Source organism: Panthera pardus, unplaced genomic scaffold, assembly GCF_024362965.1.
Source record: "Panthera pardus isolate Hobbes unplaced genomic scaffold, ASM2436296v1 HiC_scaffold_6, whole genome shotgun sequence".
Lineage (NCBI taxonomy): Eukaryota > Metazoa > Chordata > Mammalia > Carnivora > Felidae > Panthera > Panthera pardus.
Window position 1 is genome coordinate 59,116,785 of NW_026526991.1, and position 27,546 is coordinate 59,144,330.

Here is a 27,546-nt window from a genome sequence, read left to right on the forward strand (position 1 = left end):
AGTGTATGGATTGGCAGTGAGATAAAACAGAAAAAAGTGCAGCGTGAAGGGGACAGAAAATAATTAAGATTTAAGAATCAAGTTAATGTTCCTATCTTGGCTTTTCTTTGGATTTTTATAACCTAGGAGTTTCAGTGGCTGCATTCCCTGGCATAAAGGTATGGACACAGACTTTGGAGTTACACACTCCTGGGTTCAAATCTGGGTTTTGACATTTATTGGCTGATGAGTCTCGGACAAGTTATTTATTCTCTTCTGGGTTTTTATTTCTTCACTAGTAATGATGGATCATTTATTTGTAGGTGGTTTCTACTATTAAATGAATACTTGGCACAGCGCTTGGCATTTATGAGATGCTCAGGAAGTGGTAGATCCTATTGTTTTAATCTCTCATATTATTGTAACTTGTATCTCCCTAGGCATGTAATGTGTTTTGCATATAGTAGGTACTCTACAAATGTTTGATGAATCTCTACTTTGGACGGATAGGCAAGCTGGGCTTTCTCTATCCTGAAGGCACTCCTGGTAGGAAAATCTCCACTTCCCACGGTAGGTCGAAAAATCTGTTCTTCTGTGGGAACAACTTGAGCATTCTTATTTGGCTTCCTCTTAGTCTTAGACTTGTTCACCTTCAAAACGTTTAGTAGTTAGTACAATATACAGCAAGGAGGCCCCCCTTCCTCCCAGCAGAAAGTTACAGCAAAGGAAGTCTACAAAAACAACCAAGGGTGTTAAATTACTCATGTTTATTTATAACAGACCTTCAGCCAGTACAGTACAAAACTTACAGTAGTATATCTCCGTTACACAAATATTTACTTACAATATATTACATATACAAAATGCTTTGCAATAAGTCTCAAAAGCTAGTTTAACTCCCCTTGAGAAAGGAGAAAAACTCTTTAAAAAAGGGGGTTGGAGGAAACCAAAGGAAGAGGAGGAGGTGAAAGGGTACGGTCCAAGGAGACACCAAGCATAGGCTACAAATGAAACCCTGGGAGAGAAAGAGAAGAGAGGTGGTATTGCACTTGCTTCTGTGTTTTATTTTTTTTTCTTTTTGTTCTTCATAACTTCTGATTAAAAATATATATAATATATATATATATTATGTACACAAAGAAAGAAGCTGCTGGAAGTATTACAAAATCCCATCCACAGCTTGGACACTGACACAAAAAAAACAAAGGTCTGGAAAAGTGTCTATTTAGAAATTTTTTGTGTGTGGTGTTGGTTTTGAATATCAGTATAAAAGGAAAACACCTCTTTTCTCCATGTGGGTTTCAATGTGGGTTTTTTTTTTCTTTTTCTTTACTTTTTTTTTTTTTTTTTTTTTTTATGCAAAAGGAGCTGGGAGAGAGCATGAGGATGTTTGAGGTTCCAGAGTTGGAAGGCTCTGGAAAGTAGGATTTTGTACCTAAGACCCTGGTTAAAGTGCAGTGATGGTCTGGAGAGAGACAGAGTGCCCTTCTCTCCCCTCCTTAGCACCTGGTCTTGCCCTTCCAGTCTCTGCTCTCATGGGCTCAGAGTATAGCCTCAGAGCATAGTCCTTCATGTTCCAGGAGGTTACAGGTGCCAGAGCTGACTGGGGGAGGGGATGGGGGCACCCTAAGGCTCTGATACCTCAGAAGGGACTAGTCCTTATGAGGTGTCACCAAGTACACAGCAGACGCAGAAGAGGTGGTGAGGGGTAAGTTTAACAGGAAGGGGCTCAATAACCAGAACAGTTGAGGAGAACCCTAGATATTAATCTCAGCTCTGCTGCCATCCTGAAACAAGGAGCCAGTTCCCTAGGGTGCTGTTGAGAAGACTCTCCCCTTATCTAGAGACCACTCTCCTTCCAGTTAACTCCCCCATCCTCTGCCCTTGGCAGCATCTGTTTATTGCTACATTGGGAGGAACAATCAACCCACAATGGCCCTTCCTGACAATCTGGTTCTCTCAGGGAGACTACATAATGGGGGAGAAAAAGGAGGAAAAAGAGAAGTTTTTCTAGGGTCTCCCTTCCCATAAGAGGGTAAGGTAGACTCTTCTTAGAGCCCTTTGGAGCCCCAATCCCAGGGTCTGTTCCTTAGCCAACCCTTCACCATCCCCCTAAATTATCCCTGATAGGGAGTGAGAAAAGTAGGAGGCAAAAGAGCCAATAAGGAAAGGACATATGGAAAGAAAGATGGAAGGGAAGAGAAAAGGAGAGAGAGAGAGGACCAAGCGTTACAACTTGTGAGGTGTTGTGTTTGGTTTTTACTTTCTTTTTTTTCTTTTTTTCTTTAAATATAGAAAAACAGCCTTTGGTTTGAATCTCAAGGAAGCAGAGAATGGGATAGCTGTGGCCTGGGGGCAGAAAACGCTTGTAGAAAGAGACCTCCACTTGCAGTAGAGCTATCTCCTCCTGCCCCCTTCTCACTAACTAGGTTACCCAAAAAGCCAGGGGGTCTCTGCTGTAGCCAGGAGGAGAGTGCCCCCTCCTGCCCTACATCTGGGAACTGAGTATAGAAGGGGGCAGTAAAGGATGACCCCCAGTTCAGTTGTGCCCATCCCATTCTTGCCGGGACAAGAATGGAATAAGGTGAGGGGCAAATGCCCTTCCTCATCCTGGGATAATTTTTTGGTTATACTGAAAATTAGAAGAGAGAAAAGAGACACCCTTTTCTCCCTGCCACTGATCTTAAGAACAGGGCCCAGAAGCCTGGGAATGAGGGTGAATCTTGCAGGGGGTTGTGGGGAGAAGAAGAAGGCAGCATGACTGAGGGGTTGAGATGCCCCTTGTCATCAGGCAGCAACCCACTAGTTTCTCATAGGACAAGGACTGTAGGAGCCCCTGAGAGCCTAGGAAGGTCACTAGAGTGAAGAAGTTTAGAGGTGGAAGAGAAAGAGAAGAATTTTAAACCACCCCCTTCCCATGCCCTGGTTCCCAATTAGGCACCTGTGGCTCCCAACGTGTCAGAGACAGGATTGCAGACCTAGCCTTGGCCCCTGAGAATATAAAATTGGGGCACTCCAAGGAGAGAAAAACCACCACTGAGTAGACGAGGAGGTTGAAGAGAGTAGCTGTGTTGGGGGTTGTTTGAGGAGAGAAGAGATAGATCACATCCCAGAGGGAGATTCCCGAATGTGGGCTTTGGGGAACTCACGTTACTAGGGGAACATCAAGAGGACCCTCAGTCCCACAGTGCCTGGGGAGAATTTCTTCAGCCCCTCCTACTTCCAAATGAGGAAAGCTTCATTTTTTCAAGCATAGTGCAAGCTGCCTAAAGTGAGAGGGCACAAGAGGTATGGAGTACCAGGTTGGAGGGTCCCAGAGAGGAGATATAATGCCACAGAGCAAACGGAGGGCCAGAGGGAGCTATCAGCATCAAAACTGAAGAATCAGATAAAGCAAAAGGTGAGGACTTAACACAAGAAGCTCAGAACTCTTAGGACTAAGAGGAGCTTCCTACCCCTAGGGCTGTTAGAGAAAGCTGGATCAAAGAAAAAAAAAATGAGGTCTAAAGTGGCAAGGGACTGTGGGCAGGAGGGTGGGGGGAGTGGCAAGCGACTGATACAAGTTAAGAGAAAAAAGCAAAAGAAACATCCACAAATTGTATTAATAAATAACTCTGAATATGCTGGGATGAGAGGAGAAGAGGAAAAGGAGAAATGTAAGCAAAAAAGCCTGTTTCATCACAATGCTTAAATCAGTCAGGGTAGAGGAGAATAGGTGAAGAGGGGTCAGGGTCAAGTATGAAGTCAGGTAGCCAGTGGTGGGGGCTACCGAGCAAAACTCCTTGGGATGTAGTGGGGACAGAGCTAGACTCGTGTAGGCAGGGCAGTGGAGTGGCGGACTGAGGGGAGGGCAGCAGGTGGCTAGCCCACCTTGTGCTCCCCCCGGACAATGTGAGAAGAGAATTCGTACCGGTCCTGGCTGTGGTAACCACAGATGTTACACTCGAAAGGGTCTCTGAAGCCATGGCAGCCCATGTGGATGGTGAACATGACATGGTCCAGAAAAAGGATTCGGCAGTGCTCACACTTGAAGGCTTTCACGGGCTCACCACTCTCGCCCACCACCCGGAGCACTTCCTTGGAGGGGCCTGGGGTGCCCCGTAGTAACCCCTCCTGCGGCTTGGGGTCCTCTTTGGCGTAGGCAGGACTGGGCCGGCCCACCACAATGGTGGGAGGTGGCTGGGGTGGGGGACCCTGAGGGAGGGATACCACCCCCCCAACCCGATCTTCGTGGTTGCTCTCTGTATCTGTGGAGTCCTGGCAGCCATTGCTGGGGGATGCCCCAGGGTCGGTCAGGGGGCCTCGGGCCCGGTAGAGGAGGGGACCTCCATCGGCCAGGTCCTCGGGTCCCTCACCTGCTTCTCGGGACCCTGGAAGCTCCAGTCGGCCGGGGAGGGGCTGCATCTGGGTGTAGACAGAACTGATGACGGGTGTGAGTTCTGAGATGCAATTGGTAGGTGGAAGGCGGAGGGGACGCAGATGCTCTGCCCCCACAAAGGCCAGAGAACCTCCAAAGCCAGGCTCCAGGCCATGATGTGCTACCAACTCCACATCCTTCTCATAGCCACCCGAGTTCACATCATAGGGGATGTCTGAGAGGCTGAAACGCATCTGCTTTTCACCTGTGGAGAAGAGGACCTCAGCAGAGCTGGGTTTGGAGAATTCCCAAGCTCCTCCAGGATTACTTCTTTGTTTTCTTACCATGGGGATGGCTGTAATATTATTTACCACCCCTCATTTACTTCCCTCAAGGTCAGGTCCTCTTTGGGGCCACTCCCCAACTCCAGGCTATAATCTTAGGGAAGGACTCAGTCCCAGCCCACTGATCTTTAAAACTTCCTTCATTACTCTTTATAAAGCTAGAGAGTGAACAAGGCCATCAAGGCCAGATGGGTGGACCCCACACTCACACCTCCTCCCTCTGACACTAAGAGTCATTCTCTCAGTTCCCACAGGCTGAAGTCCTTGCTATTCTCAAAACCTGGAAGAACCTGAGCTCCCTGACCCCTTCCTCTTACAACTACCACGAGACCCCTCAACACTGACCCCTCTCCACCCTCCTGAGGTACCTTCTCCCTCTTCACTCCCCTCCTGTTCTCTGGGGATGTTTTCTGAGCACCAGAGACTACCAGACCACTTTTCCAAATCAAATCTCCAGACCTAGCTGGTCAAATGGCTACCAGAGCTCAGATTTAGATGAGCTGTGGCTTAAAGCTGATGTCTTCTCTCCAACAGGATTCTTACCTACGAACTTCTGGGGGGTGGAACGCTTGCGTTTGGTGAGGCTGTTGGCCAGCCGATCAATGAAGGTTGGCCGCTCAGAGGATGAGTGCAACATGGAGTCTGGCACCATCTCCAGGTCACGTATCTCATCACCTGGGGGGAAGGAGGTGGAGACAAGTAATAGCTGAATGGGGGTAGCATTAGCCCAGCAGCCTTTGCCTGGAGAAAATCAGCAGGTCGGTAGCCAAGGAAGGTCATACCCGATACCTGGAAAACTAGGTTCTGCTCACTCCCCGCCCATCCACAGCTCATCCTAGCAACATTTCAAGTAACTTAAGGACAATTATGTACATGTGACCCTTGATTTTATACTTCCTTGTGTTTTCTCTCTCCCATTACACTGAGGACATAGATCAAATCCTCTCTGACCCCTGGATCTCCCTGCAGCACCTACCACAGGGCTTTGCACCGACTGGAGGGCTTGGCAGATTTACTGAGGTAACTGTCCTTTTTCCACAGATCGCATCCCTTTGTGAAGAGGGGGTAGATGCTGGAATCATCCTGGTCCTGCACTCCCTCTGACCCAGCCCTCAACTCCCCCACAGGCCTGCCTACAGCCCTACCTGCTTGGCCAGCCAGAGCTTGGGCTTCAGTGCTGAGACTCTGTAGGTAGTTGTGGCACCGCTCTTTGTGCTCCTCCAGGGTACTCTGCTGTTTGTAGCTCCGGCCACAGTAGTTACACTTGTAGGGCTTGCCCACCGTGGGAGAGGAGACTGTGGAGGAGACAGGAGACGGATGGCATGAGTTACTTCTTCCTGTACCCTGGCTCTACAAAACCATCCAGGAGCAAAGGCTCATGGGCTTGAGGAGGAAGGGATGTCACTCAGGTGAGTTCGGCTTGTCTTTCCTTCCCTGACTCCAGCTGCAAGCATGGACAGATAACCAAACTGTGGAGAAGAGGGCCAGTGCGCAGCTATGGGAGGACAGAGGCGAGCCAGGTCATATAGCTTTGGACTGCTGGTGGGCCTCACGATGGCCAAACTGCTGCTAAAAACGGAAGGGAGGACCCAGGGACTTTGTAGGGGATCGTCCCTGGTAGGCAGGCTGGCCCCACCCCAGGGTCTCAGATTCTGGGGCCCAGACTGTGGTTTAACCTTTCCATGTGGCAAGCGGGTGTAAGTGCTGTTTATCAGACAAGGGGATTTTTTGCTTATGAGTTATCTGCTTCGGTTTGAGGGAAATTGGTGACCTGGGGTAACAGAAATGAGAGCCCTTAGATCTGTCAATGGGGGGAGGGACAGTTCTCACTGACCTTTACTTATACTTTTACCTCCATCCTTAGCCTAGTTTTACTGCTTTTCTTCCTCTTTCTTTCTTTCTTTCTTTCTTTCTTTCTTTCTTTCTTTCTTTCTTTTTCTTTCTTTCTTCCTTCCTTCCTTCCTCCCTCCCTCCCTTTCCCCCTCTCTTTCTTCCTCCCTTCCTCCCTCCGCCCCCCCGCCCTCCCTTTCCCCCTCTCTTTCTTTCTTCCTTCCTCCCTCCCTCCCTCCCTTCCTGTCTCCCTCTCTCTCTCTCCCTCTCTTTCTTTCTTCCTTTCTTTCAGATTTTATTTTTAAGTAATCTGGGGCTAGAACTTACAGCCCCAAGATCAAGAGTCACATGCTTCACCAGCTGAGCCAGCCAGGCACCTCTACTGCTTATTTTTCTGTCTCTCTACACTGAGATACCAAGAGAGCCCCAAAACAACTATCACTGATAGAGAAATTCCGAGAAGAGAAAAAGAATAAAAGGACAGAGAGGAGAATAAAGGAGATGAGTAAAAGGAAGAGAAACAACAACTTTGAGGGCCTTTAAAATTTTTTTTTAAATAAAGAACAAGTTATAAAGATTTTTTCTGGGGTGTCTGGCTGGCTTAGTTGGGAGAGCATGCGACCCTTCATCTCAGTGTTGTGAGTTCAAGCCTCATGGTGACTGTACAGATTACTTAAAGAAAAAAAAGAAGATTTTGTTTCTACTGAAGAAGTCAGGAAAACTAAGATGGACACTTCATTTAAAGACAACTTTTGAGAGATGATATTTGTGACAGGAGAAGGAAAGTGAGAGAAACAAGGTACTGTATATTTTATTTTATGTATCTTGCTACTATTGAGCAGGAAGATAGGAGGTGTCTCCAGGAGGCTGGTAATACTAGCCGCGTGGCCCTTACACACACACACACACACACACACACACACACACCCATAAACTGGGCCTTGATTCAATCAGTCTAATGCCATTTTGACCTTGCTCTGTAAATCCTAGTATTTGGGAGATGAGGTGAATGCCATGGTCCCTGTCCACTCAAGACTTTGGGGGAAATGGTTTAACATCTGGGAGAGGAGCCCCTTTTTTCATTATGGTGTGGGTTATAACAGAAAGCATATCACAGAGATGGGACCCAGTGGTATACCTGTGTCTAATTCTGTCCCTAGTAAGTCTCCTACAGAACAACATCCAAAATTTACCCAGCTGGCCTCATTGCTATTGGTTCAAGAATTCTAGGGAGAAGCCATCCTTGTTCCAAACCAGCAGGGGGAGCCGCCCCTTTTCTGAGGAAAAGGAGTAGGATTCTTTGACACAGAACATTTATAGGGGTCCAGGAAGGCTGCAGGATAGCTCTGTGACCAGCAAATCTTTTTTTTTCTTCCTTTCTTTCTCCCCCAGAGTTTCAGTATCCTTGTCAGCAAAACAAGGATAATGTCATCTACCTTAGAGTCGTGATGAGGATCACATGAAAAGACAAGCAAAATGCTTTGTGGATTATAAAGCCTGAATCAACGATGACCTTTCTCCCTGTTTCTCTACTCACCTCCAAGGTGAGAGAACCTAGAACACGGTAGGTGGCTGGGAAAAGGGTGATGAGGTGATTGCTCTGTCCCCTTACATCCTGGCCTGAGAGAGTTTAGGAAAAGAGAAAAATAGCAAGGAACATTTCCAAGGACAAATCCTACTAATTTTTTCCCTCTGCCCTTCTTCCAGCCTTTCCCCACTCTTGAGCTCCTCCTTCCTGCCAGCGTGACTCCCGGCCTCTTCACAAGGCCAAGTCAAAAACTTAAAATTTAGTAAGATGCTTCAAAAGTGCTATCTGTCCAGCTGATTCAGACAGATGTTGACTCAAACAGTCTTGGCTGGGGTAGGAAACCCGGGTAGTCTGGTTCACTGGCACTGATCCAAACACTACCCTCTAGACACCCTCATGACTTGTTCTTGCCTCTGGGAAGGTGACAACCTCTTGGGATGGGGAACAGAGGTTTTTCCTAGGCTACCTTTCTCCCAGTTTGGAGGACCACGGCTATTTTCAGGAACCAGTAGGAAGTAAAGGAGAGGACAGACAGTGGTTGTCCGAGACATCTGGTATTCTGGAGGGAGGTGATGATGGTGATGAGTGTGGGGCCTCAAGCACAGGGGAGTATGAGGAAGGGTTTTCCTGATGCTTAGAAGTATGTGTGTGTGTGTGGGGGGTGACAAGGCACAGATGGTTCTGGCATTAGCACGAAACTTTAAAAAACAAAGGGCGAGTGACTGTTAAGAGCCAAGAAAATCACCCCTGCTCCTTTTGCTCCAAGTCACAGTGTGGCAGATGTAAAATACCTCACCAAAGAGTCCCCCAAATTCCCCATGGGGCCCTGCTGCCCAGACGAGGGGTGAGAGAGGCAGGGCCCTATCTGCTCTGTGAGTGCTCTGCCCTCCTCAGTGACAGACACTGTAACTCCCCAAATGTCAGAGAGGTCACTGAGCTCTATTTTCTGGGTGTACTGAGGTCCCACTCTTCCTTCCCCCTAAATAGGTAACTGACCCGAGTGTGTCCGGAGGTGGCCAGTGAGAGCATCGCGCCGGCGGCAGGCGTAGTTACAGAAGGGACATTTGAAAGGCTTCTCCCCAGAGTGAAGTTTGATGTGGCGCAGCAGGTTCCCCTTCTGGGTGAAGGAGGCGCCACACTGGTTGCAGTGGAAGGGCCTTTCACCTGCAAGAGAAAGAACAGATCTCTGAGGACTGCATGTGAGGAATTTTGAAGGCTGAACCTCTTCTGTCACCCTCTGCCCCACCCTGCCTAAGGGACGGTGCTCAGAACAATTACTGAGAGGCAGAGCTGTGGCACGCACAGGAAATTCCTGCTTTCTAAAGATTCTCTTGGGAAGAGCCTTACCCTGGGAAGGTGTGGATCAGGATGAATGGCAGGGCAAAGGGCACCAGGCCTGGAACTCTGGGCCAAAAGATCATTAACCCAAAACTGAGCCTTATAAGACCCACTCTGCCCCTGGAGCCCAAAGGCTGAGAAAGCTGAGAAGAGGCTTTTGTTTTCCTTTTCTTTGTTTGTGTATGTTTGTTTGTCTAAATCAACAGGGCCCAAACAGGGTCCTACCCCTGTTGGGCTGTAGGATTCATCCGGAGGCTACATCTACCTCTCCCTCACCTCCTGAGAAAAATACCAGCTTTTCTTTATAACAACAGCTGATGAGAGTGCCAAAGAAGTACAGTGTGGAGGGAATCCAAACGCCATCCCCCCTTTCTTTCATTGGCTAGAAAATGTGCTGGGAGAGACTCTTCCCTTTCTGAGGCTGTCCCACTGCATTGTGGGCCTCTGCCTTTCCAGCCTACCCTGGGAGCTCCTCCTCAACCCCCTGGCTTACTCACCCGTGTGGCTGCGCTTATGCACCATGAGCACATTGGGTCCGATACAGACCATCCCGCAGACATCACATTTGAGCTTGCCATTGGGCAGCCGGATGCCCCCGGGGGAGTGAGGCTCTGGCCCACTTCCATCACAGTAGCCCAGGGGCTCTGACAACGAGTCTTCCACGATCACACTGTCGTCCTTTTCTAGGAGCCGCTCATCTGGCCCCAGCAGTCTGCTCGACTCCTCATCGCTGTACATCTCCACCTTGATGGAGTTGGCTGAAGGGTGGGATGGTGTTTAGGACAGAGACAGGCAAAGGGGGAACCTGCCCGCAGACCAGAATGTCACTCCCAATGTCCAGAAGGCTTTCTCCCGGCCCTGAGACACGTGGGCTTTAAAAGTGGCCAATACCCTCGGTATCCTTGGTGGTGATATGGCACTCCTGCTGGGACCTGAAACAACCTTTTCCTTCTATCTCACCACCCAGGCAAATAGGCTTCAAGAGAAAGAAGTTGGGGTACATTGGATGTCTTCTGTCCCACTGGGGAGAGGAGGAGGCTAAGGAGAGCCTTTTTCTCCACTCTCTTGTCATAAAGAAAGACGTCTGGCTTGGCCCTGGGCAGGAAGCCAGCAAGTAACAGTGGCGGGAAAATGGTCCTAGAAGACCAAAGAGACGGCAGGCTAAAGAGAGAGCAAAACTGGAAGACAGACATGGCTCACATTATCCTCCCTCCCCATAAGAGTGAACCCCCTCTACTCCCCTCCATTAAAATCTGGAGAGGGGGATGAAGGAGGGAGGAGCCACTGAGGAGTAAGCTTTGGCTCTAGCTCTGACCTACATTCCTGGCTATTCCAACCATTTAGAGAATGTCACAGATCTAGGGCCAGCTAGAAGAGGCAGTAATGGGGACCCTGTCCGGGCAGGAGAATGGGGGTGGGGCTGGGTTGGTGGTGATGAGGAGATCCCTCTCATCTCTGTTTCCTGTCTGACTCTAGCTTGTGACCATTCCTATGTCCTTGCTTGTCCAACTCCAGGGTTTCTCTTTGGAGACTTTAGCTTAATCCCACCCGTGCTTCTTTTAATTCTACCCTTATCTGGCAGAGACCACTCTCCTTCCAGAAGTCAGAAGGACCCTAGATGCTGAACTCCTTAGTGTTTTAGAGGCTGTATGCAGGAAACCAGAGGGAGGCAGCAATGGGGAAATGGCTGCCAGTGGAGGGTGAACTGAGGGCCAAACACAAACAGGGTGCCTAGTGCCAGGGCAGGGCAGGAGATTGCACTTACCACTGAGGGAGCGGCTGGGAGAAGAGTGCTGGCTGTTGGGGGTGCTCACCGAGGGCCCCACCGGGGCCCCAAGGAACTCCTTCTCCAGAGATGAGTCCCCGCTACCTTGGAGGAGAGAATAAGAGGACAGGTGAAGCTGCAGCCGGGCCTTTTACTGTCCATTGCCTCACCTTTTCAAAATTCTGTTATGCTTTGCAAACACTCATCTTGTAGCCATGTACAAGGCAGTGTTATACGTTCAGCACCATACCTTGTGATGAAGTTTTGGGGTGATGGTGGGGTGGTCCAGAGCTGACGGCCAAGAAAGAATTCTTGAAGACGTCTTTGGTGCAAAAAGGTGATTTTATGAAAGCACGGGGACAGGACCCGTGGGCAGGAAGAGCTGCACTGGGGTTGCTACGGGTAACTGATTATATACCCTCAGATTGGGAGGGGGTTAGGGACAGAGTAAGTCTCCAAGGAATTTTGGAAGCAAGCTTTCCAGGACTTCAAGGGGCCAGATACTGTTAGGAAAATGCCATTTATTACCATTTAGTAAAATCTCAATCATGAGACCCTTCAGATGTATATCAGAGGACCATAAGCTTGGGGTATGATTGCCAGCATATATCTTGGGGGAGTTGAGATAAAGGAAGTTTCCAAAGGAATTTTTATATGTTAAAGTAGACTTACAGGATCCTGGGGGTTGGGATAATGTTAAGCTAAGATTCTCTTTTGCCCATAGCAAAGTGTCATCATCGAGGCAGGTGAGCTCTAGAGGAAGGTCACTCTGCCTGTTTCAAGGACTTGTCAATGGGCTGTAGGCAGTAAGGGAATTTAATTTTTCATTTGCCTTTGTTTCCCACATCACCATGGTAAGCACTTAAGCCCCTTTCCTTTGTTCTTGGGTAGCCAGGAGTGTCTGAGGAATAGCACATATATTCCACCTGGGGTGGGGGGGAGTGGCCCAGGAGGCTAGCTTGTACTTTGTCCTCAGCTTAACTTATGCTCCCTCATCACCTTGTGCCCTTGTCAGCCTGGTGCCCAGTGCTGACTTCTGCAAGCTCAGTGGCTGCATCTTGTTCACCCTACCCTTTTCTAGGCCTGAGGGGAAGAGCATCACTGCCTGACATCTACAGGAAGGAAGGCTGAGGCTGGGTGGGCCAGGGTGGAGAGGAAAATGGGGGCCTCAAAAGGGAGGTGGTTCAGGACAGATGTTCTTCCCTATTGTTCCTCTCCGGAGCCCCCAGCACCCAGGTTCGGGATCTGTAGGAAGGGCAGCTGGAATTGTCCCTGAGTCTAATGATAATAAAAGTGACCATAATGACAGCTGCTAACACTTATTGAGTGTTATTGAGTGCTTATTTTGTGCCAGGTATTGTTCTGTGCACTTTATGTGAACAACCCTGTTGAAGCAGGTGCCAATATTGTCTTAATTTTTCAGATGAGAAAACTGAGGCACAAAAGAGGCTGTGTTACTTGTCCAAGGTGACATAGCTGGTAGTGGTGGAACCCGGATGGAACATAAACAGTAAGCACTCATGTCCTTAGCCACCCTCTACACAGCCAGTTGAGAGTCATTGTTTCAGCAGAGGAGAGTTGGGCCCATTAGATCTTCTCTTCTGAAATCAGTAAAAATTTGACTACTCTAGAAAGCCTCCAATCTGATATGATTCCAAATACCTAAATACTACTTGATGTTCCCTTGACAGTGACATAAGTTTATTCTCAATATATTCATTGTTAACTTGTTGATAAATTGCTTTGTAAAAATGAGTTTTGAGAGTTTGGTTATGTCTTTAAAAATTAGTTAACATATCTGAAGATATGAATCATGTCTTTAAAAAAAAAAAAATCCCTCCTCCCCGCAATCTTTTGCACAAATTTATAGGTAAAAAAATCCACAAAAACAAACAAACAAAAAAAACATACAAGTAGGTAAACACACACAGAAACACAGACATATATCACACATGTAGATACACATAAAGAGAACATACCTACGGGGGTAAACACACCCATAGCCTTCTACATTATCTGCTAACATGAACATGCATGGATGCGTACACACAAGCCTAAATATGGAAGAGAGAGAGAGAGAGAGAGAGAGAGACAAACCCTAAAATTCATCCCTAAAGTCCACCTATTAGTACTTTACCCAATTTCCCAGCTATGTACATACTTACTTTCACAAAATAAAGATTCCATTATAAAATGGTTGGAGTCTTGGGCCTGAGGCAAGAAATCCGGAACACACCCTCCTGAGGGATCCCTCTCCAGCTTGGTCAGTGGGAAGAAAACAACCACTCAGGACTTTGGGACCATTTCCCATTCATATCCTCTTCTAAAAGTCCCATTTCCCCCATTCTAGCCCATCAAAGCCTGAGGAAAATTTGTTCACTATCTATAGAAAATGCCTTATGGCATTTTCAGTTTTCCCAGCTGGGGCTCTTTAGATGAACCATGGTTATCTAGAAAAGTTGCCCAAGTCAGAACCACACGCATATCATCAAAGTAAGCATCTCAGGAGTTGTGGGTTGAGACGTGTAGACTCAGACCCAGTTTTACAATACGTCCTTTAACAGAGTGTAGGGTTTACTATGGTTAAAAGGGCTAAAAGGAGTGTCTCCTTGTTCCTTTTCAGACATTAGTGCTAACTTGCCCTAAATCACTTGATATTTGTAATGGGGGAAGAACTGAGTTCTGGGCCCTGGTGCTGAGCCCTGGACCCTAAAACAATGAGTGAACTTGCTGGAAATCCATCTCTAGTCCCAGCCTACTGGGCTTGACATATGGGGAAAATATGCTTAAAGGAATATTTAGGGACATTAAGAGGAAAATATCCTTTGTCCCTTCCTTATTAAGGCCTGGGAACAGGAGGAAGAGTAGGTGCCTCCACAGTCACACCGTTAGTCTGAGTGGGTCTTAGATGCCATTGCCCTCCCTAGGATAAAGGTAAGAGGGAAAACAGGTTCAAGTCTACTTTTGTGGCACTAATACGTAAAAATGAATCTGTTTTAGGGGTCAGAAAGTCTTTATGGGGACCCTGGGATTTTGAGTTCTAGCCGGAGGGTGAAGGGGACTAGAGTCAGATTTAGGAAGTTCAGCAGTTCCTCTGTCAGTCCCAGAAACCCCAGTGAGGGAACTTCAAATGCCTGGGACTCCCAAGAAACCCCAGACTGTCAAAGCCAAGAATTAAGGCCACTCTCAGGTCTCAGATAAATTTTCTTGGTCAAAGTCATCATAGATTGGCTGAACCCCCAGAGGGCAAAGCCAAATCATGAGGTTGACATCAGAGGAACAAGGAGGCGGGTATGGGGCAGAAAAACAGGAGGGAGAGAGAGGAAATGGGGCAAGGTCCCACCAGCTAAATGTGTTTCACATGCTGAAGGAGACAAGCCCTCCACTCCTGCTGCCCTTCCTGATCCCTTCAAAGAGTGGTTGCCTCTAGGGAACAGCCATGAGGTCTAAGAACCTCCACACTTATCAGCAAGGAATCTTATCCTAACTGCTTTCCCTGTCTTGACCATGGGCTCCAGGGTGGCAGGATGCTAGCCTGCTAGCCTGCTAGCAGGGAACAGTGGGTACAGGAGCAAAGAAAGACGCCCATCCCCAGCTCTATTGTGGGGAAGAGGCTGAGGGCCCTCGGATCTCTCTGCTCGAGGCTGAGGCTTCTGCTGCCAAGGCTCCTCTTTACCTAGATTCTATTACCCATTCCCACCCAGGCCTGTCTCGTCATTTCACCCAGGGCAGCTCTACATCTGTCCCCAAGGCCTAATCAAGATGTCACCACAATCTCCCACTGTCCAAGTCGCAGTCTTTGCTTAGCAACACCAAACACCCTTCCCATCCTCCGCAAGTGTAAGGAGGAACGCCCCCTCCCCCGCCACACACACACACACACACACACACACACACACACACACAGCCCCCATCCTTTCCCTCTCCTCAGGCTTGGGAGTTGTTACTGAATTGGCTCCCTAGCCCCGGCACCCCCCTTCCCCCTCCACTAGCCACCTTCTGCCTGAACTTACATTATCCTTCCCTTGCCGGTGAGACCCTGGGGTGCGAACGCGGCCGCCGCCTTGGAAACGGCGAGGGAGTGCGGGTGGTGTGTGCATGTCTGCGTCTCGGTGGCAGGCAGGGGTGAGCCCAGCCACTCACCTTCCAGGAAGCGTGGATTCCTGGAAGTGAGGGGAACCGCCGTCATTTCGCAGGCAGCGGCACGGTGAGCAGGGGCCCACGGCTGCAGCCAACAAGAAGAGCTCAGCCCAGGGTGTATGTGTGTGAGTGTGTGTGTGTGTGTGTGTGTGTGTGTGAGAGAGAGAGAGAGAGAGAGAGAGAGAGAGAGAGAGAGAGAGAGAGGCAGAGGGAGAGAGGGAGAGAGAGGGAGAGAGAGGGAGAGAGGGAGAGAGAGGGAGAGAGAGGGAGAGAGAGGGAGAGAGGGAGAGAGAGAGCAAGCGAGAGCACGCTTGGATGTGCTTGGGGAGGGGGCTGGAGAGAATGTATATGTGTGTCTGGTGGGGGGGATGCTAGGCTACAGCATCCCTTTCCCAAGCCAGTAAAGGGGTGGGGGTGGGGGGGTGTGCACAGGGAGGGGGAGGCAGATGCCGTTGCCCTCGTGCCCAGCAGACAAAGAGGAACTGCACAACAAATGCCTGAGAGAGGCAAGAGTGTGTGCAAGAGAGAGAGAGAGAGAGATGGATGGGCCCTCAGGGTGGGAGGGAGAAAGGGGGGCCCCCAGGGAAGGCCCAATCCTCTGCCAGCTGGGGAAGCCAAGGCCCCAGAGGTCATGGGGCCCAGGACATGGGGCAGCTTCAAGGCTCTCAGATCGTCAGAAAGCCCCTCCCCCACTAAACTCAGGCACTCAGATTCCCTCTTTTCCCTCCTCCTCCAGGAGGGAGGTTGCTCTTTAGATCTGGGGACTGACAGCCCCCTCCTTCCCAGCAGCGAGAAGGCCCAGCAGTCTGGTCTCAGGCTAGTGTTGCTCTGTGGCCCTGAGGCTTTTCAGATCCCAGGCAAAATCCTGGTATCTTCTCCCCACCTCCACTCCCCTCCCTCCTGTGCCCCTGGGGCCTGGGCAGCCGACAGCCCTGGATGAATCCGCCTTCTATCAAGACAAGGCCTCTGCTCCCTTCCCTTCCAGAGGAGCTGCTCACTGACGTGCTGACCTACTTTGGAGACTAGATTTTCTGATTCCAAGAATTTGGGGGTGGGAGGGGCTGTGAAACTTTGGGCTGCCTACCCCTGGATCCCTTTCGAAGGTTCCCTTAAACAGTTCACAGTCCCAGAAAACTTGTGAAAAGCACTGCTCAGTCAATTAATTGCATGAGCTGGGTTTGAGCAACTCAGTTTCCCCTGAAAGACAGGGAATGGAGGTGGGGAGAAAATCTGTGTGGTAAGTTAGTGGATCCCTTCTCTTCCCTCTCTCCCTCAGGAGGGACTGACTTGCACCTTTAGAAAGAGACAAAGGGAGAGAAGCTGGATTTTCTGAATCAGGATCTGTGAGGTGGGAAAATCTCTTTAAAGAACAGGAGAGATACTCCCTTCATCAAGTGGCCAGGTGAGGGAAGGCCACCTGGTATGAAGACAGAAGAGCTGTGATGACCTTGAAGGGCCAAAGTGTGCTTTAGGAGGGGTCTACACAGCAGCCTTTCCCACTGCTTGCATATTGGCCCAGGAGAGATGGGTCATTTAGAGACTCTCAGATGCCCCTCACATGGACTGTCTCAGACATACCCATTCCTGCGGGGGCTACTTTTCAGAACTAATGTTAGCCTTGGCTTTCCCTTTTCCTTCTCTTTAAGGTGGCTGCTGGCACCTAGAATTCTCGAAACACAGATGAGGGGTTTCTGGCCTCTACTTCCATTCAAAAACTATGCTGTGCAGAGGCTTCTCTTGTCTAGGAAATGTCAACCCGCTGAAAGCGGGGAAAATTTGGTTTCATAGCACAGTGAAGCAACCACCCTAGGGGCTTTCCTCTAATATCCAGCATTCTCCAGAGACAGAGCTCCATGGGATATTTCCCCAGCCACTTTCTCAGTTTCTCATTTACCTACATTAGGGCAGGGACTGGTTTTTATCTGAGTGTTCCCCAGCAATAAAACAGCGTCCTGAGTGTGGTTGTTGCTCAGTAGTGGTTTTCTGAGTAGGCCTAACTGAGCAGGAGATAGAAGGACTGGGTGGTTCCTCAGAAGGGCCATGATTTTAGTTCCAACAAAATCTCTTTCAATTAAATCAGTCCACTTGATCCCTGTCACTGTGTCCAGCGTGTGGCAGGTATCGAATGCCTTAATCCATTCCAACTCCTTCCCCCTTAAATAAGAAAGGGGTCAGAGTCAATGTCTTACCTTATGTTACCCACGTGCTGCCAATGACTCTTATATGTGTGTCTGACCCACCTAGCTATCATCTTTGAATGTACCCATAATTCCATTGGTCCCACTTCAGGGTATAAAAAATAAAATGCTATGGGTCATTTCTACAATGGTGCTTGGATTTCTGATGGGCATACTCATCATGTCAAAACCCAAATCTGGCTCCCCTTATCTCTTATAATCATTCCCTGCCCTGACATTCTAATGATCCAAAAAAGGAGTCCTGGCATCTTAGAGACAAACTCTGTCTTAGGCCCTTTTCTGCACCTTCAGAGAGGGGGCCAGATAAAATTCCGCATTTTTTTTTCACCTTGTTGTTAAATTCTGAGAGGACCCTGATTACTCTCATATCTCTAAAAGCCGTTTGTAGTATAAGCAGTGATCTCTTCTGCCTCAGTAAGAGTATTTGGCAGGTATGAAAAGCCATAGCATGTTATGACCATGACAAAGGACTGGGGGAAATGAGAAGTGGGCTCTATATCGCTCCTTCAAAGGCTCTTCGTTGTTGGCCCACTGGCTGAATTCAGCCCATAGATAAGTTTGGCTTGCTCCATGGAACATTTTTTAAAAATATTGAGTCATTATTCTAAAATGGAGACATTTCACATAAAATATGGATTTCTGAATTCTGTTGAAAAATTGGAAGTTTTGGCCACACCAGATACACATTCTGGCATGGCAGTAACTGGTGGACACCGAGGAGCAGTTGCTCCTTGAGGTAGGACATGTGTTCTCTGTCCATGACAGTCCCCACATTCTCTTCGGCTCATTATCCCAACCCAGTTCACTCATTTACATACCCAACTGGCTCCTGCAGGCCTCTGAGGTTTGAAACGCTGCTCCACTGTCTACCTGGCTGGGATAGAATATCCTGTTTGGCTGGTGACCTCAGAGAACAGGAGAAGGAATCACATCTTCCTTCAATCTCTTTACTTTTAAATCATTCCTCTCTATTAGTCTCCACTCGTATTCCCCTCCTATTCCCTTCCCCTACCCTTATCCTCCAAGAAGTCTGGGAAGAGAATCACTATTTAGGGAATGTAAAATGACCAAAATAGATGCACACTACCAAGCAAACCAAGCATGAGTGGCAGCTCTGTGACGACTGGGGCACTCAGAGGTCCTGTGCTAGGCTGAAGGCTCTCCACTCTGCTCCACAGGCGAGTGTCTGCTCCCAGCCCCTTACAAACAGAATGCACAAGAGGGCATACCAGACATATAGGAGCGGCCATTGCAGTCTTCTATATCCATCTTAGAGTCTGCTGAAAGAGAAAATAGCTGCTATCAGAAGGCAGATCTGGGAAGGGAGGAGGTTTCTAACATTCTGGAATTAGCAAGTGTGTTCTGACCCTATCCTAAAGATGAAAAACCTCATACTTTGTCCTGATGAGAAAGACAATGTACCCTGACTTACAGACCCCAGGGTCTTGTCCAACCCACAACTTCTACAGGCTTCCCCAGCCTCCGAAGTGGAAACAATGTCTTACTCCAGAATGGTCCTGGTTGTGTTGTTTTGAGAGTAGACCCCTCCTCCTGTAGGTGGAGCTGATGCTGTGGGAAAGGAGACAGGTTACAGCCCAGCTTTCTGGAGGCACAGAAACCAGCTCCATAGAAGCTCTGTACCTTGAGGATGGGGTAGTAATAAAAGGAAGAAACAGGATTCTGTCTCAGGGGATTCTTTTTTTTGGGGGGGGGTATGTGGGGGAGGGTGGGGGACAGGAAGGTAAATATGGAGGAGAGCAGCCCACCTCAGGTTCAGTGGAGTCCACTACTGAAGGTATAATAAACAAATTAAATCTTCAAGTGGCTTCTCCCCATATTCTTGTCACTTACGTTGCTATGTTTTATTTTATTTTATTTTTTTTATTATTTTATTTTATTTTATTTTATTTTATTTTATTTTATTTTATTTTACTTTACTTTATTTTATTTTATTTTATTTTATTTTATTTTATTTTATTTTATTTTATTTTTTAGGGTGGGAACCCTGAATTTAAAATGCAGGTTAGTCTATTTGACAGAAGCAAGCAGTAATTGGCAGTAGAGTATTAAACAAATCAAGAACTGAGAACAATTAAAAGTGATAATTTGTTGCAATGAATTCTCTCTTTAGGAGCCTGTGGGAGGAAGAAAAAATAAATCTCTTTGGTAGAAATTTACATACCTCCAAAATTGATTTCACCAGTCACCTAATGAAAAATAAATACTCCAGGGGCAGATTTGAGGGCGCAAGAGTGGGGAAAGGAAACAGTTGGAGCTGCCACCAGGATTCCTGTCTCTTTGAAGAATCTCTCTGAGGTGGATGGATGGAAATTTGGTTTGCTTGTAATACTATACTGTTAGAGGCAAGGATCGGGGACTCTGGAGGATGCACAGGGGAAAAGTATCTATTACCCTGTCTCCCCCTTCCCCCAGGTCACTCTTGCGCCGAGAGACATCATACTCTTCTGAAAAGTCTCAAGACAAAGCCTGAAACATGGGCTTTCCTTCACTTCACAAAGCAGCTCTGCCTTAGATTTCATCAGAGAGTCCTAGTCTCACCCAGGAAACCTGGGTGTGGAAGAAAAATTTATCTAAATTTATTTTCAGTTCTTCTTTTCTTCACATCCTCCCTGAGATGGTCTCAGCTTTGGGATCAGACTGCTAGACCAAGCCACAATAATAAGTGGTTCCTTGAAGGTTCCCTTAGGGGTAATGATTAGAAGAGCCCAAGTCCACAGTGGTTAGCAAACTCATACCCCCTGGAACTAGCCATAGAACTGTGGTGGTCAGAGATTCAAAGAATGAGGAAGGGCGGTCTGGTACTCATGGGGCCCCTCTCATTTCTGAATCATTAGCTCCATAATTGCCTTTTAGGATTTTTCAAAACTGCAGAGCTAAGATGCCACATGTGACTTCCCTACACATACGCACACATGCACACAAACAGGAGAAGCAAGAATGGGCAAGATTTCCTCCATTTTCTGCTTGGAGAAACTGAGGCTCAGAGCAGTGACGTTACTTGTCTCTGGGCTCATGGTGAGACTGGAACAAAACAAAAGAAAAGAACACAGTTCTCCTGAGCTGTGCTCTTCCCATTAAACCATCTTGTTTCTTTTATTTAAAATAGATTTTTTTTAATGTTTATTTTTGAGAGAGAGAGAGAGAGAGAGAGAACAAGCAGGGCAAGGGCAGAGAGAGAGAGACACAGAATCTGAAGCAGGCTCCAGGCTCTGAGCTGTCAGCACAGAGCCCGACCCAGGGCTCAAACCCACAAACTGTGAGATCATGACCTGAGCCAAAGTCGGCCCCTTAACCGACCGAGCCACCCAGGTGCCCCACTGTCTTGTTTCTTTTGGAAAGTCAGAATACTCAAGGCCTTCATGGATCTTCTTGCTTTCCCCTGGTTCTAACATCAATTAAGGCATCTTTTCCTTTGGTATGACCTCCGTGGGAGTGGGGTCTGTTACTTAAAAAGGAGGAAAAAGTAGAGCAGGCTCTACAGGGAGAAATATATTAATGTAATGTGTGTGTGGTGTGTGTATGTGTGTGAGAGAGAGAGAGACAGAGACAGAGAGAGAGAACACGAAGGAACCAGGGGCTAGATAAGCACTAGGTAGGCAAAACAGTTGAAGCATAGCATTCAGCTAGCACTGGCTCAGGAAGTACATCTCATTCTTGGACACCTGCCCAAATGGTCCCAAAACAATTTCCAGAAGGGTCTGAAGGAGTTGTTTTCTGAGTTGGACTTTGTTCCTAGCAGTAAACTGAGCTCTTCTGCTTCTTAATTGCTCTTAACAGGTGCTCCATGACACATCTTGGGCAAAATCAGCATTTGGCTGCCTCTAACAGGTCTACATGCCAAGTTGGTAACCCTGGAAGTGAGAGGGGATCGAGATTCTGCTGTTCCCAATCTTGGTGCTCTGAGAGCCAGAAGCAAATCAGTAGATGTACTTCACTGTTTGTTCAAGTCTCCAGGCAGCACATCCCTCCCAACCTTCCCACTCCCCGCCCTTCAAAGCACTTCCTCCCCTGCCTGGCCAGGCAGGCAGATCTTAGTGTCTCCTTAGAGGAACTGGGTCAAATTAGGCACTGCCAATTGGAGACATACCGCAGGGGGAGGAGGCATAAAAAGAGAGAAGTTAGTTACACAAGACAGGTTTGGCTCAAAGATCTTGGAAAGAAACCGGCTTTATAGCAACATAGGCATCATTCAGTGATGGAGGTAGGCACATATGTACTGTAAATTCAATTCAGTGAGCTGAATACAAAGCAACTAGAAATAGCTAGTCTCCTAATTCAAAAGGAAGCGTCTCTGTGAGGGAGGAAAGGTTGGTCATTGTAACCTCCGGAGACAAAGGTTTTCTTCCCTGTTCTTTTGAATCCACTTGGCACTGTAACAAGAGTCCTCCATGGCCCTGGCTTTCTCCCATCAACACAGTATCACATTTGAACAGGAATGGGCAGGAATGGACATTCCTTTTAGACAGAAGATTTCCCACCACACTTCCAGACAAGTACCAGGTCATGACCAATCCAAAGTCTGACTTCCAGGGGCAGGTCAGGCATCAGCTACCACCCCCAGCTTCTCATCTCCACAAAAACATCCCCACGGCTTTCACTATTGGGTGACAAAAATGTCAGAAAGTCAAGTTTTCTGTATGTGGTAGCTCTGAAAGCCTGAAATAAGATGGATATCACAAGTATTTAAAGCTCTTCAAATCCTTCAAAGAATCCTGTTTGATCCAGTGACACTCCAAAATTGGAATTTAAAATATACTCCATGTGGTCTAGTGTGTAGAAAGGTAGCAAGGAGGATATTGTTGGGAGAGAAAGTGGAGGTGGAGAGAGTGGCAAGGATTTGTGCCATCCTTTTGGTTATTGTTCCGGAACTGCAGCAGAGAGTAGCAATCTTTTCTCTGGTCTCTCTTAGGACCTGGGACCTGAAGTGTAGCCCGGTGATTATTAGCAAGACAGAACTTTTCACCTGCATGGGAGTGAGCAGTTCAGGTACTGCAAGTAAACCAAACCCACAGCATCATCCTCTCCTGTCTGTACCTCCATGAACTGAATGAAAGCGACACAAAAACATGTTGGAGTCACATAGCTGGTTCTGTGGTCTATCAGGGCTTTGCATAACTGGGGACAGGAAAGAAGTAAATGGTTGAGGGAAGAGATGGAATAAGGCATTGTCTGCAGCCTGACTACGTGACCCTTTCCAGGAAACAGACCTTGACATTGAGCAATCTGCAGCTCTGAAATGATCTTTGGGTCAACCCAGTACTCTCTGAAGGAAACCCACCAACCTTTTCTCAGCTCATGTGTCTGTCTTTATAGCAGAAAGGTCTGACTCATTTTTTTCACCAGGCTGTAGATGATGACCTTCTGTCTACATATAAGACAGACGAAGACAGCTCAGCTTCATTATCCAAGTGCTTGGGGAGCAGTGCTGAGGGGATGAATTCCCAGGTAATCCTAGGAATGACCAGTCTCTAAAAAAAGAAGGGGTATGAGCTGGAAACACAACGTCTGGGGAGTGGGAAAATATCACCTCATTGTCTCCTTTTAGATCTCAGAAGGATGAATATTTTCTCTTGTTCTTTGCGCTTCCCTGTCCTCCCCACGTAGACTGCAGAAGAGAGAGAAGGCTAAGGTTTATAGGTGGGAGGAGAAACAATCGTACCCCTCCCATGTCTCATTTTAGGACTTAAGAAACTATGGAGGGGCTAAACTAAACAGGTAAATCACTAGGTGATGCGCACGAGCTGATACTCTCTGGGTTTGTGGTATACCCTGAAGTATTTGAGCCCTGTGTTTATAGAAAGGCCCCACAAAGTCACTGCTATTCAACTGTATGTTTGGGTAAAGGTGAGAAAAGTAGGCCAGCAGTGTTCGATTTGAGTTTCTTAATAATTAGTTTTGAAGCCAAAGATGCCCCTAACAAAGTTAGCTCAAGTGAACTTTGAAATTATGTGGAAGGTTCAGTGAACTATCCTGACTGGTATAGAGTAGCAAAAAGGGGGAAGAGATGGGAACAATTGCCTTTGGTGGCAGTCCTGACCAGAAGTCTCTAATGCATGCTGATCAAAAGGGCTCACTGTTGTTTGGGCGGGACAGATATTTTCAGGCTCCTCTGCTAACAAAGAATCTTGCCCTGACAAGTAAGCCTCTCTTCTTGTGGAGGGCCTAGGGCAGGAATGTTGTAGGACCTGGGGAATCTTGCAGCTAGAATGGAGTTGAGAGATGATCTCCAATCTCTTGTTTTTTAACAGAAGAAGAAACTAAGCTGAGTCACCTATCTGGTTAGTGACAGAATTAAGACCAAATAGAACCCAGGTTATCAGTCTGGTAACCAGTCTTTCTACTACAGCCCAAAGTTAAATTTTGCCACAGTGGGAAGGTTTGGGACCACCCATGCTTACCTTCTTTCTCGGATGTTGAAATGAAAAGTTTGGGGGTCTGCATCTTGTGGCTTAAATCCTTAAACTAGAAACACTGGTTTATGGATGGAAGAAAAAATAATCCTCTCCCTCCCATGTCTCTTTTTAGAGATTATGAGCCTGAGGGAAATGCCAACCTAGGCCCTTACTAGGTCTCTTTAAGGTAGAAACAGAGCTCCTTGGCTCAAGGATTACACCAGCATATGTATTCCAGCAGAGTCTACAAGGTTGATGCCACTCCCACTGGTGGGGTAGGAGGGGACAGGCCATTCATATCAGCACTATCCTTTCTTAGATGCTTTCGTCAGATAAACCTTGAAATTATCTCCCTGTTTCCAATACAGAATCTACAACTCTTCTGAGAAGGAGGCAAATCAAACAGCTGGGAATTCAGAGCCTTCTTTAGGCAGGGTCATGACACCAACAAAGAAAGAGAGTCCCTCTGCCTGTAGCATTGTCTACACCCACAGAGCTCCACATTCTTATTTGTTCTTGTAGAGTAAAATGAGCCCAGAAATACCTGCCCTACAATAATTTGTCTTCATTTTTCCTTGGTTATTTTGTGTGTATGTTGAAGGAAAAAAGATGGCCTGTTTGGGAGAAAATAATTTCTTTGTGGATGTTAGTAGGAGGTAAAAGGTGGGATAATGTTCCTCCCACACTGGGAAGTACAAGCTGCAGATTTAAACTAGGAGAAAATAAAGAAGAAATGTTCAGTTGCATTTTCACTGGAAAAAAGTCAGGACTTCTTTCTGAGCCAAGTCCCAAAACATGCTTTGCCCTTAACCTACTAAGAGGAAGGGGATTGCCCAGAAGCTACAACTGAACTACCTGCACTCAGTGGGCAACAAAGACATTATATTCTGTGCTTGAGACATCAGCATCTATTGACTAGGGCAAGATATAATTCCGACCCTGCCAAATTGAGGGCAGCTCCCACCACCTGGGACCCACCCTAGAAGCTCCAGTGAGATCTATCCTGCTTCCCAATGGCTACACTATTTTCTTATTTTATTTTTTTAAATTTTCTCCTTTTAAGACTTTGTTTTTATCTCATGAGCCACTCTTCTGACTATTCTCATGATCCAGGGAGCTGTCTGGATTCTCTGGCTTTCGGGTGTTCAGGCAAGGCTGAAGTTCCCTACACCACAAAGCAATATTAACTGAACTACTGACAGACCAATGAGGAGATACTTCTACCAAACAAGAAGCTACAATTTCAACGATTGTTTGATTTGGACTTGTCCTGGTCTTGTCCTCAGAATCACAGTTATCTTAGGTGGAATTATTAGGTAGTCAGACACCTGTTTTTAATGCTTCCTAAGAATATCAACATGTACCTTCACACAGATAAAGTGAACAAATAGCAGTAAGGGGAAACAGCAGGCCTCAATGTTTTTTTATTATACATTTTTTTAACGTTTATTTATTTTTGAGAGAGAGAGAGAGAGAGCATGAGCAGGGGAGAGCAGAGAGAGAGAGAGAGAGAGAGAGGGAGACAGAGAATCCAAAGCAGGCTCCAAGCTGTCAGCACAGAGCCTGATTCGGGGGTCAAACCCACAGACTGTGAGATCATGACCTGAGCCCAAGTGGGACAATTAACCAACTGAGCCACCCAGGTGCCCTGGCCTCAAATGGTCTTCTGCTTGGCCTTGATAATGGAAGGCCTAGCGTTGATATGTGAGTGAGTCAGAAACTTTCTAAGCTCACCACTGATGCTTTAAGGGTTCAGGCGGGGTAGACTGGGAAACAGGTGGGGCTATGAAACATGTCAGTGGGGGATCTGTACGAGTCACAACAGTTGGCAGTTTTGCTTATGAGAGAAAGGACTGAAATGAAAGAAGGTATGCAAAACTTGACACAATATAGTTGGTAATGCATCAAATCTTCCTGGAAGCAGAGTTAGTAAATTCTTGACCCTGGAGAAAGAAATGGGGTACTTTATTTCCTAAACATCTTATACCTAAAGATCTGTGTTCCATTAAAACCCAACTCATGACAGGACTCCAACTGGTCCTCATGACAGGACCAGTCACGATTAAAAAAATTTAAAAAGCGGGGCACCTGGATGGTTCAGTTGGTTAAGCAGGGGACTTTGGCTCAGGTCATGATCTTGTGGTTCATGAGTTCGAGCCCTGCATTGGGTTCTCTGTTGTCAGCACAGAGCCTGACTGAGATCCTCTGTCTCCCTCTCTCTCTCAAAAATAAAATAAACATTAAAAATTTGAAAAAATTAAAAAGTAGAGAAGTCAAATGAAAATTTCAAAAGTGAGAATCTACAACTCTAGCGGACAAGGGGGAAGAAAATAACTGGGGATGGGTTGTGCGAAGAGGTACACGGAGGCCTATTTTAGTTTACAACTGCTTCCCAAAGTCTGTCTCTCCTTAGAGTCCTCAGACCCAGGGCTTCCTCTGTTACATTTCTTTCTTAGGACTCATATGCAGTGAATCTCTTCCTTCCCAGCCCTGCTTCTCAGGTTCCCTAGACGTCTCACCCTACATGGTACCTTAGACCGCACTTTCCACTTGCACTCTAAGTTTCTTCTCTACTGTTTCTCTCATTCTGCTCATTGCCTCCCAGATCTTCCCACCGAGGCCTATGTCCTTCTCTCTAACCTTCTCGACAAACCGCCCCCCCCCCAGTCCTCTCGCTTTTTTGCCCAGGTACCCCCTCTGCTTCTCCTTTCTCACCCTCTTCTGTTCTACCCCAGCGGTACCCCACCAAGGAGCCTCGCGCACCCAGCTCCTGGATGTCTTGACCCGTCTCCCGCCTTTTTAGGACCCTTTGGCTCTCCGTTACCTTCCCCTCAACCTTGGAGCCTCGAGCCTAACTCCCCCACTAGCTGGGCCAGCTCCCTCCCCTCGGGCCACAGCCCAGGCGGCCACCCTCTTCCCGCCAGCCCCCAGTCCGGGTCTCCCCTAGCTTCACGCCCAAGCCCCTCAGGCCCCGCCCCCGGCGACCGAGGCCCCGCCCCCAGCGCTTCGCCCAAGCCCCGCCCCTCACTCACCTGAGGCAGCTCCGCGCGCGCGCAAGCTGGGGGGGGTGAGGGAGAGGGGACGGTGTTGGGGAAGAGGGGGGCGGGGCGGCGGGGGTCCCCCACTCTGGCCCGGGCGGCCCAGTGCGGGGGGAGTGGGGTCACTGAGGCGGCGGCAATCGGGCCGGACCCGGGACCCGGGCACTCAGCGGCGGCGGCGGCGGCTCCATCTCCATCAGCGGCTTCACCTGAGGAGGGACCGGCCCCCCCCACCAACCCCCCCCACCAGAGCCGTCCCCCCTCCCCCGAACAACTTCCGGTCCCACTACCAGGCGACAGGCGGCGTGGCCGAACACCGAGCGCCCCCAAGCCAGGGAGACTGCTGGGGAAAGGAAAAAGAGCTAGGGGAGAGTAGCCGAGCGCCGAAAGCTTCAAGTCGGAAAGGAGCGGTCGCGTGCGGAGGGTAACTCGATGACTGCCCCTGCATCTGCGTTTGATTTGTAAGCTAGGCGCACTTTGGATGCCCCCACCTGCCGTGGCATATCTGCCCCTAGTGCCAAGTTTTGCCCTGCCTCTGCTATGGCAATATTGATTTTAGCCTCTTAGAATTCTTTGCTTTTCCTGCCAAGTGTTTAGAAATGGGGAGGGGCGGGAG

At 48.0% G+C, this 27,546-nt stretch overlaps 1 protein-coding gene and 1 long non-coding RNA gene across 14 annotated transcripts; one reads left to right on the top strand and one right to left on the bottom strand.

Annotated features, from left to right (window-relative positions):
- Nucleotides 1-727: 727 nt before the first annotated feature.
- IKZF4 (IKAROS family zinc finger 4) lies at nt 728-27,169 on the bottom strand. Of its 9 annotated transcripts, none has more exons than XM_053894842.1 (9): nt 26,925-27,169; nt 18,709-18,756; nt 13,307-13,400; nt 11,142-11,246; nt 9,874-10,134; nt 9,035-9,202; nt 5,826-5,975; nt 5,224-5,355; nt 728-4,601 (listed from the first exon to the last, which is right to left on the bottom strand). In XM_053894842.1, the coding sequence occupies exons 2-9, from the start codon at nt 18,727-18,729 to the stop codon at nt 3,841-3,843; spliced, it is 1,692 nt and encodes a 563-aa protein (XP_053750817.1). In that variant the 5' UTR covers nt 18,730-18,756; nt 26,925-27,169; the 3' UTR covers nt 728-3,840. The 9 variants fall into 9 exon arrangements, with proteins under 9 accessions (XP_053750817.1, XP_053750816.1, XP_019310277.1 ...); XM_053894841.1 differs by having other exon boundaries at nt 18,709-18,759; XM_019454732.2 differs by lacking the exon at nt 26,925-27,169 and adding an exon at nt 15,155-15,304 and having other exon boundaries at nt 18,709-18,759.
- LOC109270312 (uncharacterized) lies at nt 5,238-22,567 on the top strand. 5 transcript variants are annotated; one of them, XR_008419447.1, is made up of 6 exons: nt 5,238-5,338; nt 5,722-6,089; nt 6,803-7,309; nt 7,903-8,054; nt 9,026-12,651; nt 22,410-22,567. It is a non-coding gene; the product is annotated as an uncharacterized LOC109270312 (long non-coding RNA). The 5 variants fall into 5 exon arrangements; XR_008419449.1 differs by lacking the exon at nt 22,410-22,567 and having other exon boundaries at nt 7,903-8,074; nt 9,026-12,896; XR_008419446.1 differs by lacking the exon at nt 22,410-22,567 and having other exon boundaries at nt 9,026-12,896.
- Nucleotides 27,170-27,546: the final 377 nt, after the last annotated feature.

Coding starts and splice junctions, on each gene's coding strand:
- IKZF4 (XM_019454732.2), bottom strand. CDS start 15,241: ATGCACACACCACCCGCACTCCCTCGCCGTTTCCAAGGCGGCGGCCGC. Junction 13,401..15,154: donor ACCGGCAAGGGAAGGATAAT/GTAAGTTCAGGC, acceptor CCACTGACCAAG/CTGGAGAGGGATCCCTCAGG. Junction 5,356..5,825: donor AGCTCTGGCTGGCCAAGCAG/GTAGGGCTGTAG, acceptor CCTTCCCCCCAG/GTGATGAGATACGTGACCTG.